Source organism: Plectropomus leopardus, chromosome 10 (genome assembly GCF_026936395.1).
Source record: "Plectropomus leopardus strain MGB_pleo_1.0 chromosome 10, ASM2693639v1, whole genome shotgun sequence".
NCBI classification, from domain to species: Eukaryota; Metazoa; Chordata; class Actinopteri; order Perciformes; family Serranidae; genus Plectropomus; species Plectropomus leopardus.
Genome location: NC_142185.1, coordinates 16,872,134 through 16,889,396, shown reverse-complemented (window position 1 = coordinate 16,889,396; position 17,263 = coordinate 16,872,134). Strand labels below are relative to the sequence as shown.

The window sequence follows — 17,263 nt, the reverse complement described above, 5'->3', positions numbered from 1 at the left end:
TTTGAAAATATAAAAATATGATTAGTTTGCAACCAGCAAAATATAGTTATATAGCACAATGGTTTGTTGATTACAGATCAAAACGTGCATGATATGCAGTTTGATGGAATTATTTGAATAATTTCCAAGTATCTCGGGTAATCAGTTCCCCACTTTCTACTGAGTAAACTTGACTTACTTGAGTTACAAACACATTCAAAGAACAAGTTAATTTATATTGCTATTTGATTGTTACAAATTCACAAAGCAAGTAAATTCAACTATTTTAAGTTGAATTAGGCCTACCTATCATTAATTATGGAAATGTGTTGTATATAAATGCCGCTGCTCACTGTCTTCAAATGCTGGATAGCATTTATCATGGGGCTCTAATATTCACCACTAACTGTGAATTCATTATATAATGCACATGCAAGAAACTTTTGAAATGTGAAATGGAGGCTGGAGGAAGGCCTTTGGGGGAGGGGCAGATTAGGGTTAAGGAACATTAAAAAGTTGCTGATATATTTTCTTTAGCGTGACTTCTCTGTATAAATATGTATTTAATTTGTTATTAAGTCCAATATTTGCTTTTAATGCAACCTGTCTATGATAAAAACAGTTGGTCAGAAAAAAGACCTTAGGAGTAAATAGCTTTTTAAAGTAAGAGCAACTTCTCAGATTTTACATTGTATGAGAAAAAATCCCAACGCAAAAAGCACCTAAAATGTTCATCGGCAGAGTGCTTCTCGTGCCGCGCAGCGCTGTGATTGTGACAGTAGGAGGCAGGCAAGTTATTTGACCAACATCAGGACACGCGCACACAGACACGAGAGCACAGGGCTCGTGAACGCGCACGGTCAGGGCTGCTGTTGCTATGATGCAATGGCGACTGCGCCGTGGGAAGCGAGCGAGGAGTTGAATGAGTTCCCTCCACAGTTGAAGTGAAGCACCCGCCGACAGTCAGGACGCCGCCAGTGCCGAGGGACAGACAGCAGACACGGAGACACTGGCAGGACCCCGTCCTACCACACTACATGGAAATACACAGCCAGGTGTGTCTGCTAGCCTCCCAGCTAGCCGTGTCATGACGGTTGGAGAGATTTCTCACACATCTGTACGACGTTGCAGCGAGACGAACACCAACACCCTATTTGCCCTCCGTAGCCGAAAACAAGTGAGGAGGGATTGTTGTTTTTAATTTAATTTTATTTTTTTACATTTCTGGTCGCAGTCCCTCTCACCGGCGACTTAGTGGACCTATTTTTGCTCACTATGGCTGAGAGAACCTCCACCGGGTTGCTAACGATGATGTTGGAGCCCACGCCGGCTGTCGCTATGACCCTGCCGGCGGAGGTCCGGGAGAAGCTGGCGGAGCTGGAGCTGGAGCTCTCTGAAGGTAAGTTGACAACAACACGCACACCAACTACCGCACCGTGTGGCCCAACATGCCGTTTTTCCCAGGGGCGTGCTTTAATTAAACATTGTTCATGACAGCTGCCAGAACCACCGCCCTTTATCTTCGCTTTGTGGCTTATGTGTAAAAACATGCCAGCATCACCGAAGCCCCTCTGCTACTATCAGTCATCCCCCAAAACTCAACTTCTGCTGTAGTTTCCAACCTATGACTGGAAACTACTGGCAGTTGCTAAGCTAAACCACACCGTTTAATAGGTTGCACTGTTTTGTTTCACGTATAATGAACAACAGCTGTTCATATTGTCCTAAAATTTCAGCTATGAGACTCCAAATACCATATTTGATCAGATGGCTATCTGCTTCAACAGCTGAGCTGACACACCCATGCTGCAGTTATGTGGCTCTGTTTTTCACACAAGCATGATCAAGGGTCTTTCCTTTTTGAAATTGATGAAAAAAAGTTAAGAAGTTATTCAAATCCACATATTCAACCAAACTACCATTTTTATTGTGTCTGATCAGGTTTTTGTCTCTGAATCATGAAATTATAAGGACAAGAGTAAAGTGTAAAGAGGGAGAGATGCCTAATAAGTAAAACACATGCTTCAAGTTTAACTAATATCAGGATCCTGTTGAAGTTTTCCCAAGAGCTTTGCTGATAGTGCTTTTGTGTACATCCATAGTTTTCTTGTACTCTTTGTTTTAGCCTCCACTTGTGCTATTGTAAACTTACGTACAAAAAGAGCTAAGAAATGCTTGAAGAGAAAATACAGCACTTATAGTTGCTACACTTTTTTTTTAATATAAGAAAAGGGCCGTTCCATATAAAACAAATCCCTTACCTATCACACTCACCTGCTAATAGAAACTAAGCGACATCATAGCATGTGCATGTACAAAGTCCTGACAGCAGTGTTTACTGATATGATTTATTGTGCTAGCTAAGCGCTTTCTTTGATATTTGTTGAAAGGACAAATGTCACTGTCATTATGAAAATCATGTCAACACTCACAACAGACTTAAGCCACTCTGGAGCCCCGTGAAAAAATAAAACATAAAAATGAATCATATTTGTACCACAAGTCAACTGAAATGTACATAATTTTCCGAAAACTGTTATTTTTTGTCATATTTGTTGCAAGAAGGATGTTACATTGAAGCGTAGTCACTCAGCGCTTTACAGGGTAAATAAAAAACTCTGCTCATCCTCTCACTGCCTTGAAATCCTTTAATGCAGAGCTTCACTGTAAATAATGAAGAGGGTGCTTGTTTTTCATAAAGCTTTTCTTTTGAGTTTTTATTAGTGATACTCATTGTTAAATTCTCCTTTGTTTGAGAGGTTCTTACATGGTTTGTGGTAAAGTCATACTAATTAATGACCTATATTAAGTCTGATTAGATTTGGGATTTGACCCCAGGGTGTGACCCTGTTTCTTGCTAACTCTGGAGAAAATGTTCACTGTACAAGCCTGTGAGTGTAGTCTCTGAACTTGACATAATAGAAAACCCACTGATCCATAGTTGAATTCTGCACTGAGCCTTTCTTTCTCCATGTGTATAATAGCACCATACCAGGGTGAGGAATAGACCAAAGGTGCACGCTTTGATAAGCACATTAACTGCCACTGAGGCCCCTAATGGGATAGACATGTTTTCAGGAGCGGCTACCAAATTAATCTATATCTGTCCAGTTTCCTCTTCCTGCTCTCCACATGTCACATCCTGCCATGTTGGAGCTCTGATAGCAGTATCTCTTCGACTCTGTTGCCGTGCTTCTTTTTCTAGCTTTTCTTCCACTGACACACTCTGTTGTCTCTCTTTCACCGCCTCTCTCCATGACTCCTCACCTCCGTATTTCCTCTATTTTCTCCCTGATCAAAGAAGAAAATGTCATTCTCCTTTGGGTAAAGAGAGATCAACATTTTTTTTTCTGTCTCAAATCCTATTTCTGCTCACTGCTATGAACTCTTCACCTCGTGATGATGCCCTTCGGTTGCCTCCCCGTTGCATCCTGTCTCAGGAAAGAATAGACGACTCGTTTTATTGGAATGAGATGAGAGCCTGGGAATCCTGCAGGTTTTCTATCCTTCTCAATAAGTGTGTCTCATAGGGATTTAAAGTCAGGCTTGTCTGTGTCACACTAAGAGACACATCTTGGCTTGAGTGTGCCAGGTGTGTGTGAGTGTGCAGGAACGCTGCATTATTCATGAAGTCGAATCAATGTGTCATGTATGTTTTCTTAAGCAGTTTAGCAGCAGCAGCCTTGGGATAGCACCAATTTGAGACAAACCAGCAGCTCAGCTAGGTGATATTCCAACGTCAGCAGCTTAGGCCTGCTGATCTGTAAAATAAATTATTTGTGCACTTTAATTGGGGTTATAATAAATGATGTTTCCTCAAGAGATGCATTTATTTTCAATTCATAGTTTTTTTTAGTAGTGAGCATGTGTTATCCAAAATATTTGGATCACTTCGCTGTACTCAGATGAGTTTATGTGGTTAATGAGAACTTTTGACCCCAAATTCTTCTTTCTGTCTCACTTTGAATGGGCATTTGTTCATTTTGTTTACAGTGTTTTCTAGTTACATAATTGGAAAACACCTTACTGTGTAGACTTGGGGCCTGCCTCGTGGAGCAGGATTACTAAAAAATCTGAATACTTCACTGAGTTAAACCTGAAATCGCTTTAAATGTGAAAAATGGACTTAAAGTAAGTAAAAGAACTTTTCTGGGTGTAAAGCCCCCTGACAATTTGGCTTTAAATCTTTAGCATTCCGATGTAATGTATAATCTCAAAAAAAACAACAATCAAAGTTAAAGGAAAATGAAATAAAACCAGCATTATTCGTCAAAGGATTTGTTTGACATTATAAGGACATATGCTTGCTTGCTTACTTTTACTCTGATTAAACCAACAAATTATTTATTAGTGAGCTTTGACCTCTGTACAGAGCCAGTCCTATGGGTCCTTAAAAAGTCTTAAAAAGCATTGAATTCATAAAAATAAGGCCTTCATTTGTATTGAAATATCTGCAGTATTACAAAAGTCTTAAAAATGCTCCGACATGGCAAGTATTATTTAACGAGTAAGGGTTTTTTTTTACATTGCATTGTAAAATCTCAAAAAATATGGTAATACATACACACACACACACACACACACACACACACACACACACACAAGAGCCAGGTATTTTACAGTATATTTTCGCTGGACTGGAGTGTTTTATCTAACAGTAAACATTTGGATGATATTGTCCTTAACCACAAGGGATATAAAATGTGGGCTCTTTTTTTTAATTTAATTTTGGTTTCTGTAAAATTGGTCTTAAATTGCATCCCTTAAATCTAACTTGCCTTAAGCTGTAGGGTGAGGTGTTGATTATGTTTCCCAAAATGTTTAACTATCCCTGTAAGTGTTTAGCAGTCAAAAACTCAGCCAGTCTGTTCATCAGGACCTTGGGAATGTGGTTTAATTAAATCTGATTTATAGTATCTAAACAAACCACCAACTGCCATCAGATTCTGAATCAGGTGTTGCCAAATCCTGATTGGTGCACAAAGCATGTGACTTAATTTCTTATCAACTCAGTCTCAATCCCTTCAAACCCGTAAAAGACCAAAATGCAAACTAAGAAGTCTCCTCATGTCAAATAACCAAAACTGTTGTAATTTTCAATTGTGTATTCATGGCGGACCCCGCCACTCACAGTGAGAAGCTGATCGAGAAAATGTGTTTGTATGGCCTTTAATCAGTGCAGTATCCAGCTATCTTGGTTATTCTGCATTGTAGGATAGGTGTGCTGTGGATTCTCTGCTTTGTAAGACAGGTGTGCTGTGGCTTTCCCCAAAATTTGAAAAAAAACCCTATCACTGTATTCTACAAATCATAACTATTGGAAAGGACTTGTGGTATTTCTCGGCTGACCTGGATGCAGATGAGTGGTCAAAAGATGGGGCGTAAAGGAGGGCAAGAAGACGGATGATCCCCATTATCTTCTGCAGGGAGTAAAGAGGCAGAGACGTGTCTGCTGAGTAATTCATAGACTCACTCTATCATTCACTGGTTTTCTTCCCTCCTCCTTTGTTTTCTCTCTAAACCCTCTGATTACAAAGTCATTTTTAGTTCAGTGCTGGTGTTTGCTGGGAAACTGCCAAACCCATGGTTGGTCAAATTTGCGCTTGTTTCCCCTGCTCCCATTTAGCAAACATTCACAAAGGAGCAATGCATGTTTCTGGTAGTTGTGCCTGGCTTGTTTATGGTTGTTTGAGTTTATAGAGAAAATGGTTTGTTGCAGGTTTAAGGTGTGTGGAAGCAGATCCAGCAGCATAAATGTGGCTGATACGTTTTGCAAATCTCTTTCAAATGCACAATGTAAATGTCCTTTATTACAAGTCAGATTATCTGGTCAGTTTAATGATAGACACTGTTTTCATTTGGTCCATATCCTCGTATCTGCTCTTGCAATGACCCAATTTCCCCATGGAGATCACTAAAGTTCCACCTTATCTAATCATTTAGATAAGGTGAAACTTTACTCACTGTAGACCTATAAAGAGGCAACCAGGCAAAGTGCTGTCAAGTTATAACTCTAGTAATGAGATGGTGATGATTAAACTTACATATGCTTATCAACCTCTGGCACTGACGGAGGCTTGGTCGTGTATGATCAGTGGTGTGTATCTAATTGCTGTTAATGGACCACTGTAGCTCCCAATCATGTTTTGAGGGGAAGTTCAGATGGGCCTTAAAGTAGGGCTGTGCAGTTAATCGTTATCAATCTCATTCTTCCCCAATGATTCTGCAGCATCTGCATTAGCAAGGGGAACTGTTTCATCAAAACAAGTACTTTTACTGACTGTAATTTCTCCTTAAACTGTAATGTCAAGACAGCAGCACACTAAAGTGTGCAAAGGCAGACAATAGAGACAAAAACAAAGTTAATATGTGTGAGAGAGGCAACAAGAACACAATGAGTCGAAAAAAATAGCAACATGCTGTTTTGTGAAACCTTTTCAATTTCACACATGATGATTTTTCATACAAGCTGGTATGAGTCTCTCATCGGTTGTATAGTTTACAGTAGATTCACAGTGACCTGAGGCTGCAAGTTTCACCCAGTTTGCTGCTGATAATTTAAGCATAACAAGTTAGCAGCTGACTTCTATGGCTATGGGACCTTTAGCTAGGGCTGCACAATATAGTGTTTTTTTAAAATTTATTGTGATGTCAACTTGGATGATAAGCACATCATAAAAGACTGTGATACGCACTTAGGGATTTTTTGAGTTAGTTTAAATAGAGTATCATTAGACCCCTGCGCTGTAAAATGTAAATCTTCCTATTCCCTTTGTGCCCAGCTAAATGTTCAATATGTTCAATAAAAATATGTCGTAAATAGTTTTCTTTTATTTTTTGTCCATTATGAAATTTGTTGTATTTTAGCAGTGTACTGAAAGCAGCACAAAGGCAGAACTGAGTACATGTTAATGTCTGTTTGTTTATCCCAAATAATGTTATTGAGATTTTCAACATCATGTTATTGCAGACTGCATATTTTCCTACTTGCAGCCTCAACTAATATCTGTGCATCCATCACAACGTTTTTTGTAACTCATACAATAATAAATGAAACAAAAGTCCACGTCCATTTAATTTCTACAGTGGCATCATTTTTATAGCATAATTCCCAAAGTGCATGGGCATTAATGGCATATTTTCCTCACATCCTTTAAGGGCCTTTTTCCACACAGCATTTTCTTGGGCAGAAAAGTTGACTACATATCTTACAACAAGCTTATAACATGTATGGTCATAAAAGCTGATCATTCACCGGCAAGATTCAGTATCTGGCCAACCTGCTCCAACAAAATTGGGCTTTTCTAATTCTGTTGTGATAGTTTCTGACTGTCTTAACATACAGCTGAGGATAGACAGTAAAGGAGCAACAGTGACAACACCAGCATCTTTCTGAGTAGTTTAGAGATTATTAACTACAAGCGCTTGAAGCTGCCAAACAAGAAAGCTGAAATGATCTGAAAAAAGACGCAAGGCTCTTCGCTTTTTCCGTAGGCAGCTGCACACTTCTCCCCATTGGGAATAACTGAAAAAAGACAGATAGATAGGTAGAAAGGCCTTTTATACAAACAATACTGATTGCAAGTCATAGGCCTGTGTACAAGGTAGGTTCGAAGATAACTTTGGTGGCCAGCAGTTTTGTAGAACTTGTGTTTGGAAAGTATGAGTGTACAGGAAACCCCTGTGACTTGTCCAACAAAGTTTGTGAAGGAAAGACCACTCAATGCAGAGAATGACCGCTAACTGGTCCTGACTCATACCTCTCTGTGGTCTCTTACTCCCACCACCAAGTCATGAAGAAAGAACTTCCACTGGGCTCACCCAGTGAGTTCAGCCTATTGTTATGCAAAACCAAAACATTTGATGAATGTAGAATCACATTCTGCATTAAGAGCTTTGAGAACATGTAGGATTTAGGACGATTACTGAAGGGACTTTGTTCATGGCTGCTGGTTAGCTCTGTAATAGGATCCAAAAGAGAAGAATGTTGAGCCTGGGAGCGAGCTGGCTGCTGTAGCTGCTGTAGCTGCTGTAAAGTCCAGTTCGGAGATAAAGAGGCAGCTATGCCGTGCCCCTGCCACAGTGGAGGATAGAACGTGGAGGGTCATAAATATTTCAAGGGTGTGCCTCAGAGCAGAATAGAGCTTGTGCTGCGCTCATATGCTTCTGCCTTTATATATTCGAGTCTGTGCACATGAAAGTATGTGCATGTTTTGGTCCACGTGTCTCAGGCTGGATCGTTAAGGTCTCCTTTCAAACCACAGAACCGTTTCATTTTTCGCCCAACAATGATCCACAGCACCAGTTATTATCCTGGTGGTTCCACTACATTTTGTGGCTCTCTACTGTACTGTAGGTCGTGCCTGCTTGTTTTCTTTACAGTGCTCTTCAGCATCCTGTCACTGTCGTTACAGTAGCCATGAATATTTAATGGAGCAGGATTGTGATATATAGAAATATGTCTTTTCTCTCTCTTTGTTTATTTAAGCGTGTATGAGTCTACAGAGTGAGATTTCTACCAGCACAGTTATTTTGGTGTCCCTGTGGCTTTCAGTATTGGGATTGCTCTTTTAAATTTTGTGCATCAACTATCATTGTTAACTGATCTATTGCTTTAACCCTTTAACTGATTAATAATGTTTAAAATGATATTCACGGAGTTTGAAACGGAGAAAAGAAGGCATCTCATTTTGAAAGCGTGAAATTTTTGGCACCATACTTTATCCGACAGCTGAATTTAAGGTTGTTTTCAGACTTACTCATTTTTGCTCCACTTACATTTTTGTAATTGTTTCGGTAATGATTGATCCAAATTCCTACCTACTTTGTAAGTCCCTGTGGAAGCCGTGTAAAGGCTTTTGGCTCAGAGGGATTTTTAAGTTTGTTCTGAAACTTGAGATGCAAAAAAAAGTTTTCCTCTCTTGGCATGCCTGCCAAAAAATGACATTTCATTCTCTCTCAAGGGATTCAACCATGAAGTGACTTATTCGTGCTATTCCAGCACTGTTTTAACACACTTTACTGCTGCAGTTACAATTGATGGCACAAATCTCTGCACAATTTGATTACACTGCCACTCTCCTACAGTCACCAGTTTGTGACAGGCCACAGCATTTTATGATATACTCTGGAAGACAGAATAAAAAGCTAAACGTGCCACTGAATGAGTTTGTCACTCTTAGTATTGGTGAAGCTTGATTTGCATGAACAGTACATTACTCTGGTCAAACATGGACTTGTGTTAACTGTCCAAGACCACCACCAATACTCCTGCTGTGAGGTGTAAGAAAGTATTGCAATATTATTATTGTTTTGCTTTGTGATACTATATTGATCCCGCAGTTGTGTGTGATTCACAGCTTTCAACAACATCTGCGTGGTAATTATGTAGGTTTGTTGTCTTGTTGCAGTGTTCTCACAAATGACGTAGCTACTATCGACTTTGTGTATCCAAATGTCGGCTTTTAGTGTAGTCAGCGCTGATTTTAACACACTGCTACCTCACGTTTAAAATCGCAAAAATATTGTATTGTGATGATATGGATTAGTTAGGCCTTTTGGTAATTCCCACCCCTAACATATCGTATTGCCAGATTTTTACCAATGAACAGTGCTACTACTGCATAATCTGTATGTCTCTCTTTATTTTCTTGTTGTCTTAAGGGTCCTGCAGCTGAGTTCCCTTTACTTTTTAAATCAAATGGCTGTATAGAACCATGGAGTTTGTCTTTTTCAACCCAACCAGAGACTTGGCCCTTTGCTAAGACAACAGTAGAAAGTAGTTGAATGTGGAGGGTCTTAAATATTTAATTAATGTCAACCTCCTGCCAGGCCACCAGACTGTCCATCCTGCTACAGAGAGATCACTGAGCCCTGTGACTGGCCAGAGGCTTGCTCACTTAACCAGGGCTTGTTTTTGAATAAATAAAGGCATGAGCACGATATTGCACAACTTAACAAATATCTCCTCAGTTTTAGAATACTTTCCTCGCTATAATTGTTACAAGGTACCGTGCTCCTGGTGTTAGTGGTGACACTGTATGTGTTCTTGATGCAAGAGAGATGGCACGTGCAGTGGAGAGCAGGGCAGTGCAGCAGGCAGCGGTGCCAGGTAGATCTGCTGACCAAACAAGCTGCATGCCCCACTTCAAGGACGGAAATTCACCCTGCTCTGTGCACTGCATTCTTCTGCCTGACGAGGCTTTTGTTCTGCTTTCTGGTGTAAATTCTTTGCTGTCCATTCGCCTACCTGTGTGTTTCTTTGATCCCTCATCCTCTCTGTGCCCATCTGGTGGAGACAGAGGCTTGGCATGAGAGTTGGATGACAGCTAAGGAGCCCCCCTTCAGCTAACACCACAGCTCAATCTGGTACAGTAAACACACACATAAATCCTCTTCAGAAAACTGAATTCTCTGTAAGTGCTGTGCATTACACCTCCAGAAGATAAAGACTTAGCTTTAAGAGCATATTCTTTATTATTCCTGCATAAGTCAGTATGTTCACAACATTTGTACTGCGGTCTTTTCAAGGCTCTGAGTGAATAGCTAGCAGAGGCTGCAGGGCTGAGGTCACTGAGGTGTGCAGGGAGCCTTTATACTTGAGAAAATTTTTCAAAGCCCAAGGTAGAAAAGCATTAGTACATCTCACTTTGCTGTCTTGATTATTTAACCCTGAACTTTTTTAATGTAATATTTGATTTCTGCATTTATTGCTGAAACATATTATACATTGCCAAACAGCCAAGTCACACTCATAACATACTGATATGTCCTTTCACATATTCATTCTGTTGAACTAATGCAGCATTGTCTACTCTGTTTTGAAAACTGTTTTGAAAAGAAGCCAGATTAGATCATGAAAATACCTGGAGGCCAGCTGCTTCTCGCATCATACGGGTAATTAAAAATGTTCACATACAAATGACACAAATGCAACTGTTAACTCCTGAAGTGAAAAAGTATTCAACTTTCCACCACTCTTGAAAGCGGCGGCCCTCGCTGTCAACTTTACGCTTCTTTGCCATATTCATGTCTGCTACTTTGAATGAAATATCTGATGTTACTGTCACTGTAACTGTTAGTATGGTTGTTTTCCATCTGTTTAGAAAAACACATTAGGTTTGCCTGCGTAGTTCCTATTTGGTGCATGTCTACAAACTATGATCGTCCTGCCATCTTGAGTGTATGAAAATAAATGCAAAGTCATCTAGCTTGGTTAACCAGAATTGTATTAATCATATAGTATGTTTTGAAAGAGAAGCTGAGGGCCATTAAAAACTGGTCTGAGGGCCACAATTAGCCTCCAGGCCAGACTGTGGACATGACTGCATTAATGGCATACATTGCCTTGACTGCACAACCTCTCTAAAACACTCTTCAACTCTTGAACACTTTGTGATTGTTCTACAAATGGAAGCAACAGAGCGTCACATGTCAGATCTGGTGTTATGCATGCCTGCAGTGTTCACATCATAATAAAGAGCGGAACTTGAGTGTTAACATTACAGCCACTTATTACAACCATTAAGTTACCCTTACTGGTTTTACTTTATTTATTGTATTGGTTCCCTATTCACACAATACCTGTCAGGTTTATAATAAAGGCTTCAAATGTGAAAACACCTGAAGAAACGAGGCAGAACCTTGTGATTGTCTATCAAATCATCTGCTCTGTACTATCAGAGTGTGTTGATTGTAGTGCTGTTCAGAGTTAAATAAGCTGCAAATGACAGGTGTTGGCAGTGTTTAATTAAAGTAAGCAATGATAATGTATTCCGGAGTGGTGGTATAATGATGTACTGGTCAGTGCCATCAACACCTATTAGCTTCGTCTGACCTTCTATGATCAGGAGCTAGCAGAGGTCAGCCTGCGCAGTATGACATGACCGTGTGGAGTCTATGAACTTAGCACCATCAGCAGCTGGCCAACAAGCAGCCTTCAGTGAAAATGTGGAGGAGACACATTAAAGGGGAACTTTCTCAGTAACCCAGATTGCTAGCTGCTGCTTTACTTAAAGTAGATAGGAAATGTATAATTCTGGTTGTGTGTTTGTGAGCAAAAATGACGCCCAAATACATTTCTCTGTCTATAGTGTAAGATCACTAGAAAAAGTGCAGACTGTGTGATAACTGTGACTGGAGGGATTATGTTTTTGTGTTGTCTATCTGCCCCGTTCTCGTGAGCGCAATTTCTCAAGAACGCCTGGAGAAATTTGGCACAAACGTCCAATTAGACTCAATGATGAACTGAAAAGATGATCAGAGATTAAGGTCACTGTGACCTAGTTCGTGTCATTCTTTTGAATGTGATATCTCAAGAACACCTTGAGATTTGGCACAAACATCCATTTGGACTGAACTGATAAGAGTTTGGTGATCAAAGGTCAAGGTCACTCAGACCTTTCAAAACATGTTTTTGGCTGGCTCTAAATTCATATGCTAATTATTACAACAACTGTCTGATAAGATCAAATGTGATGAGATTTTATATCCTAAAGGTCAAAGGTCAGCTTCACGTGAGTGTGAAGCATTCGTATTTTCCCCAGACATCGATGTAAACTCTGAACACAACTTAAATGGTTCGTGGAGACATACAACTGTGAGGTGATAATTCTAGTTTTTTTCTTTTGAGGTTGGAAAAAAACAACAGAGACCAAAGAGAAGACGATAAACTATTTTTTTGGTTCAATCAACGGCTAGGTCTACTCAGGTGTGATGTGCAGATCAAAGACAAATGGAGCCCTTTGTAGCAGCAGCACGCTGCATTGTGAGCCTTCCTGGTGAAAAACAAACAGACAGAAAATGTCTGGAATGTGCCATGACCTATCAACTTAACCGTGAGGAGAGGGGTTTCCAAATCCCCATCACTGCTGGAGGGCATGACTACACACAACAAACAGGCACATAGCATAGCAAGTTGTCCCAGCCTTTTAAAAGAACAAGGCCAAGTTGCCCCCCCCCTCTGTTTCCCTTAGGTGTCCCAGTAGAATAATGGGAGGGAAGGAATAAAATAAAACAGAGTGAGTTTTTTTTTTCATTGTGGGGCTAAAGCCAGGCTTTTTTAGATCTTAACTCAGCTCACATACCAGAAAATGTGTTTTCAGCCTGTGTGCTCCGAGCAAGCAGACAGTTTTAGGCGAACTGCTGTTGCTCTCCAGAGACTTTTCCAACTGTGTTATTCAAAGTGTACCTGTACAGCCAGGAATAAAGGAAGGATGCAAAGCGAGGGCAAGTTGGGACTGCATGTAAAGCTCCTAAGGCATAACTGACTGCATTTAACAATTACCAACTAATGTCTGTAAGACTAAAGTTGTAAATCATCTTGATAAACATGCAAGGCGTTTTCTTTTTATGAGACAGTTCCTGGTGTTGCATTTAAGAGCTGAGTGAAAGATATACCCTTAAAAAATGTAACACCATCCCAATAGGGCTGCACATATGATTTTTTTTTTATCGTCATTGCAATTTCAACCTTGTTTTTAGTTAAAAATGTTACTGTCATTCTTTGTTTGTTTGTCAGGTGTATTTTGTGTTCAAGTCAAATTTGTTAAATACGATAAAACATAGTACATGATTTCCACCTCACTGTTATAACTAAAGTAATTTATTGTATTTTAGATGCATACTGACAGCAGTAGAAAGGTAGAACAGAGTACACTTTAATATCTGTTTATTGCAAGTAATATTGTTTTTGTGATATTTAATAAAATCATTGCATGTTTTGGTAATATATCATGCAACCTTATCCCTTAACCAGGCCAAATCAGTACCACACCGGCAGATGAAGGAAGAACTAAAGTGACTAGTAAATAATATCAAAACATTATGAATGATTGTACAATCATTTTTTATTGGTAAAAATATTTTTTTACTCACCAAGTAATTGCTGAGACCAGGTAACACAGTGAGATCACTAAAATGAAGTTAAAGAGGGAAAGATAGACAAGTGTTTAGATTTTAATAGAGACTTCCATGTTAAACTCATTGGCAAGAGGGAACAAAGGTAAACTAACATTATCACCAAAACATTCTATAAAAATCTTGTCTAACTCTGACAAAACGTGCCGTAGTTGTGCCCATGCACAGTTTCATATGCAGTGAGGGACATTTTAGGCATTATCACCATCAGTTTTACTGCCAAAGTACAACGTGTTTTTAAAAAATTATATATCTTGTTTAACTGTTTGCTTGTTTGCAACTTGTCTAACCAGCTGACTTCATATGTTGTTATGGCCAATACATATGACATCCACAGCTAACATGAGACAATAGTTGTAATAAACATAAATTACCCTTTAACACTGAGGGAAGGAGATACTCAGTATGTTTACATGCACATATAAGTAGATCCACAGTCAAGCTCAATTAGGCCATTTAACTGGACTACTGTCCTTGTCCCAGTATACGAGCAAGGAGGTAGAATTGACGGCATAGTTATTGGCGAATGTCCAACTCTGCCACTGTAGGTGAAGATATGCCCCCTTTCTGCTAGCTGCAGTAAACTTAAATTATCTATACAGTCTATGCAATAGACCCAGTCTCAAGTGTAAGTGTTATATACAATAACTTAAGGGTACAAAACCACCATGTTATGTACATATCATCAAACGGCACTGAATAAACTCTGCCTTCATTGATTAGTTTTAGGCCATCTAAAAAAACAATATTAGTTTAAGTATATGCTATATTTAAAATATCTTTACAGCTTTACCTTGCCATAAGAAAGCCATTGCCTGACCTGTTTTGCAGCACCCCTTAGCCCCTGATAAATAACGAACATGAGGTGTGCACGACAGAGGAAATCGAATTCCAATAGCATTATCTGTGCATGTTAGTCTGACTTTGAGAAATTCAATTAAGTACGATTTCAGTAGGACTAACACGTTTGCATGTATTTTAAAAGTCCAGTTTTAGTCGGACTGACACAATAATTAGACTTTTTCTAACATCATGTAAACGTGCTGACTGATAATGATGCATTTTCAGTTTAAAACAATGGAAAAAACCTTCCCTCTGCTGCTTTAACCTACACAACAAGCATGTAGCTTTATACTCTTATGAGAGAGAGACAGAGAGCGATGTTACTGAGTTGCTTGTAATTGAGCATGACTTAATATGAATATAAGCACCTCAGCCATGAAATAATAATGCAATTAAAGGTTGATGGCAGGAAACTCTAGCATCCCACCTCTCTTGATCATTTTATCTCCCTTCTCAAGATCTAAATGCAGCCTATGATGAGAGACAGTTTCTAGATCAAAGCACACTTGCAGGTTTTACTGAGCAGTAATGCTTAATGTTATTCCACCTGACTTCTGAGCAGCTTCACACCTTTCCCTTCTATTTTTTGTATTCTTCTGCAACTCCAAAAAGATAACGAAAACATATGTAAATTAACTTGCTTTCAATGGCCTTTTTTAAAATAGTCGATTGGACTTAGTATCCAAGGAGACTGCATCCAATCTCCATACCTGAGTAATGATGTATGAACATGGTGTCTTGCGCTAAGTATGTTCAAAGTCTCAAGTAATCACTGTAATGTTTTCTCTGGCACTACCACCAACACAGCAGATGTTTTCACTGATACAAGTTTCAGAGAGGTTTGTTTTCTGATTGAGACTACAGCTTGTAAACTTCTCTGAACAAAGCTTCTTGCCTGCAACTGCATTTAGCCTAACTTTGAAATTAAACGTTTTTATACTCATTTTCCCATGTTAAAGGGAAGCATTAGCTTTTTTTTAATCTGGGCCCTATTTTCCCATGTTTTTGTGTCTAAGTGACTAATGGAGACAACTATTTTTAAAATTAGTCCAGTATTGAGCGAGACCGTTCCAGCCACAAAGGGACACCAGGCTGTAATGTAATCCCACATGCCGATGCTGTTGTGTTAAGCATCACGCCTGTCAGGCCTGTTTTGCTTCCAGGATGCTGGCATGTTATCTAAAATTACACACTGCAGTGGCATGATCCCTCTGTTGTTTGGTTCTGTGCAAAAATGAAAAGCCTGCAAAAAGAAGAGACTTTGTAGCGGCCCTATAACGTTATTTCTATTTTAAAAAGGGCTATTGTGACCAAGTCTTGCTCAAGGACAAGTGTCGCTCTAACATCTTGGGAAAGGTGACTTGTAGCAGGAAAAACAACAGTAGAAACTTTAGTGGTAGTTTGAGAGAAGTGAGTGTTGTGAAGAGTTTGTCAGGAAAGCGTACCTTAGTGTTTTCTTAAAGCATAGCTGAAAATTTAGCTCATTTTGTAAATGTGGAAAAGACTTCTTTTTGAGCGAAACTCAGTTACACACACTACCCAAACACACCAGATCAGGAAAGTAATGAACACCGCCTCAGTTCTCTGTAACCTCTTTTCCATGATATTTTCAGACACTTCCGATAACAATCTGAGCCTGTAAGTAGCGAAAACAAACACTTTTAATAGACGAAAACTGACGATGCACAATTGCAGGCAGTGATTACATTGCAGCCTGTTTCACTGCTGTGGCTTGAGCGCTCTCTCTCAATATTGGACCAATTTCAAAAACTGTTGTCTCCATTAGTCACTTAGACACAAATACATTACAAAATTGGGTTCAGGTTAAAAAATTCTTAAGTTTACTTTTAAGGCATCGCCATATGGCATTGGTGACAAGTGATATCCAAATTGTCCCCCCTTCAAGTGCCAAACACTAACCTTGATAACTGATCTAAATGATCTAATTGATCTATGTACAACATCTTGTGTCTGAATACTTTGATGAAATACACCTTTTTGTCACTGCGCTAAGCACTGCTTGTCAGCACACCCTAAAGTTTCTGAATTACCTTTTACACAGTGTTGAGAGTGGAATCCCAGGCGCTCAGGGAGAAACAATGACATGGATACAACTTTAAGCTGACCTGTAATCTAATATAACACACACAAATGAACACGTCACGTCTCAGTGCTCTTACTCACAACATTCTTGACATAGAGGTCACAGGCTTCTACAGTCTGCAGTTCATGGCTGTGGTCCATAACGTGTGTGACGTGACTCGCCTCATGGTGACTGTTGGAGCTCAGTTGTTGAATCTCAGAAACCTGTTCTTCATTCCTCGCATCCTGCTCTTTGTCCTCCCCTTTGCCTCCATCCTAGAAACACATTAGACCGATACCTTTCATAAAGTTTTCTCCTTTGTATGAAGCACATAAAGAAAACATTCGTGTTCAGTGTGGGTGTGATTCTTTACTGCATTTGTGTTTGTTTAAGTCTAAAAGGGTGATGTGTTATCTGTCTATGTTCTGCAGGCGTGTCTAT

The 17,263-nt window shown here is 39.5% G+C and overlaps 1 protein-coding gene across 4 annotated transcripts in view; it reads left to right on the top strand.

Annotated features, from left to right (window-relative positions):
• Positions 1-831: 831 nt before the first annotated feature.
• Positions 832-17,263, top strand: part of dip2a (DIP2 acetate--CoA ligase A) — a 110,776-nt gene continuing 94,344 nt past the window's right edge. Inside the window, exons 1-2 of one of the 4 annotated variants that reach the window (XM_042494194.2) lie at positions 832-1,034; positions 1,214-1,378. In XM_042494194.2, the coding sequence (XP_042350128.1) occupies positions 1,255-1,378 (124 nt within the window). In that variant the 5' untranslated portion in view covers positions 832-1,034; positions 1,214-1,254. Of the gene's footprint in view, positions 1,379-17,263 lie in introns of all 4 variants that reach the window. The other 3 variants (XM_042494193.2, XM_042494195.2, XM_042494199.2) reach the window with 3 other exon arrangements.